The sequence below is a fragment of the Manacus vitellinus genome, unplaced genomic scaffold, assembly GCF_001715985.3.
Source record: "Manacus vitellinus isolate BGI_N305 unplaced genomic scaffold, ASM171598v3 scaffold_176_pilon, whole genome shotgun sequence".
In the NCBI taxonomy this organism is placed as follows: domain Eukaryota; kingdom Metazoa; phylum Chordata; class Aves; order Passeriformes; family Pipridae; genus Manacus; species Manacus vitellinus.
Genome location: NW_021939232.1, coordinates 71,431 through 72,797, shown reverse-complemented (window position 1 = coordinate 72,797; position 1,367 = coordinate 71,431). Strand labels below are relative to the sequence as shown.

The following is a 1,367-nucleotide window of genomic DNA, read 5'->3' as shown; positions in this document are numbered from 1 at the left end:
CATGGGGGTGACCATGGGGGTGACCAGAGCCATGGGGTGACCAGAGCCATGGGGTGACCATGGGGGTTACCATGGGGTGACCAAAGCCATGGGAGTGACCACTGGATGACCAGATCAATGGAGGTGACCAAGGGGTGACCATGGAGGTGACCATGGAGGTGACTAGAGCCATGGGGGTGACCATGGAGGTGACCAGAGCCATAGGGGTGACCAGAGCCATGGGGGTGGCAGGATGGGGGTGACCAGAGCCATGGGGGTGACCATGGGGGTGACCATGGGGGTGACCATAGCTAAGGGAGTGACTAGAGTCATGGTGTGACCATGGGGGTGACCATGGGGTGACCAAAGCCATGGGGGTGACCAGAGCCATGGGGTGACCATGGGGGTGACCATGGGGTGACCAAAGCCATGGGAGTGACCAGAGCCACGGTGTGACCATGGGGGTGACCGTGGGGGTGACCAAAGCCATGGGGGTGACCATGGAGGTGATCAGAGCCATGGTGTGACCATGGGGGTGCCCCAGGCCCCGGGGGTCCCCACGGGGACAGGTCGCAGACCCTCACCGGCCCCGCAGCTTCAAGGCCTCCTCGAAGCGCCCCTCGTTCATGGCCTTCGTCACGTCCTTGGTCTGGGCGGGGAGAGCACAGGTGGGTGGGATTGTGCAGGGTGGGCCCGGCCTGGGCACTCAGGGGTGTCCCAGGGGTGTCCTGGGGGTGTCCCGGGGGTGTCCCGGGGGTCCCATGTCCCCCCCTACTCACCACCTGCACGCACTCCATGAGGGGCAGGCGCACGGCCTGGTTGCCCGACAGGCTCACCACACAGGCGGGGGTCTCGGGGGTCGCCTCCAGCAGGGCCATGACGGCCTCCACCCCCATCCTGCTGCCCTGTGGGCACAGGGGAGGGGGTCTCACCACCCCGGCCCCCCCTGCCCGCCGGGCTCGGGGTGGGACGGGGGGAGCTGCCTACCAGGATGCGGTCGAAGGCCGAGGGGGTCCCACCGCGCTGGACGTGGCCCAGGATGGTGACCCGGGTGTCGTAGCCCAGGCGCTTCACCACCAGCTGCAAGGCAGGGATGGGCCTGGGTCTGATCCCCCGGACAGGGATGGGCACGGATCGGATCCCCCGGACAGGGATGGGCATGGATGGGATCCTCCAGACAGGGATGGGCATGGATCATATCCCACAGACAGGGATGGGCATGGATCAGATCCCCGGACAGGGATGGGCATGGATGGGATCCCACAGACAGGGATGGGCATGGATGGGATCCCACAGACAGGGATGGGCATGGATCAGATCCCGCAGACAGGGATGGGCATGGATCGGATCCCCCGGACAGCGATGGGCATGGATGGGATCCCACAGAC

General features: G+C 66.3%; 1 protein-coding gene across 1 annotated transcript; it reads right to left on the bottom strand.

The window, feature by feature from the left end:
• Positions 1-559: 559 nt before the first annotated feature.
• Positions 560-1,218, bottom strand: LOC115307321 (ATP-dependent 6-phosphofructokinase, muscle type-like). Its single transcript, XM_029958868.1, has 3 exons — positions 967-1,218; positions 759-884; positions 560-628 (listed from the first exon to the last, which is right to left on the bottom strand). The coding sequence occupies exons 1-3, from the start codon at positions 1,168-1,170 to the stop codon at positions 560-562; spliced, it is 399 nt and encodes a 132-aa protein (XP_029814728.1). The 5' UTR covers positions 1,171-1,218.
• Between the last annotated feature and the right edge of the window lie 149 nt (positions 1,219-1,367).

What these genes read in the sequence shown, in the direction of transcription:
- LOC115307321 (XM_029958868.1), bottom strand. Translation starts at nt 1,170, where the DNA reads ATGCCCATCCCTGTCTGGAGGATCCCATCCATGCCCATCCCTGTCCGG. An exon ending in CGGCCTTCGACCGCATCCTG is followed by an intron (nt 885 to 966) that starts GTAGGCAGCTCC and finishes CTGTGCCCACAG; the next exon opens with GGCAGCAGGATGGGGGTGGA. An exon ending in TCATGGAGTGCGTGCAGGTG is followed by an intron (nt 629 to 758) that starts GTGAGTAGGGGG and finishes CTCCCCGCCCAG; the next exon opens with ACCAAGGACGTGACGAAGGC.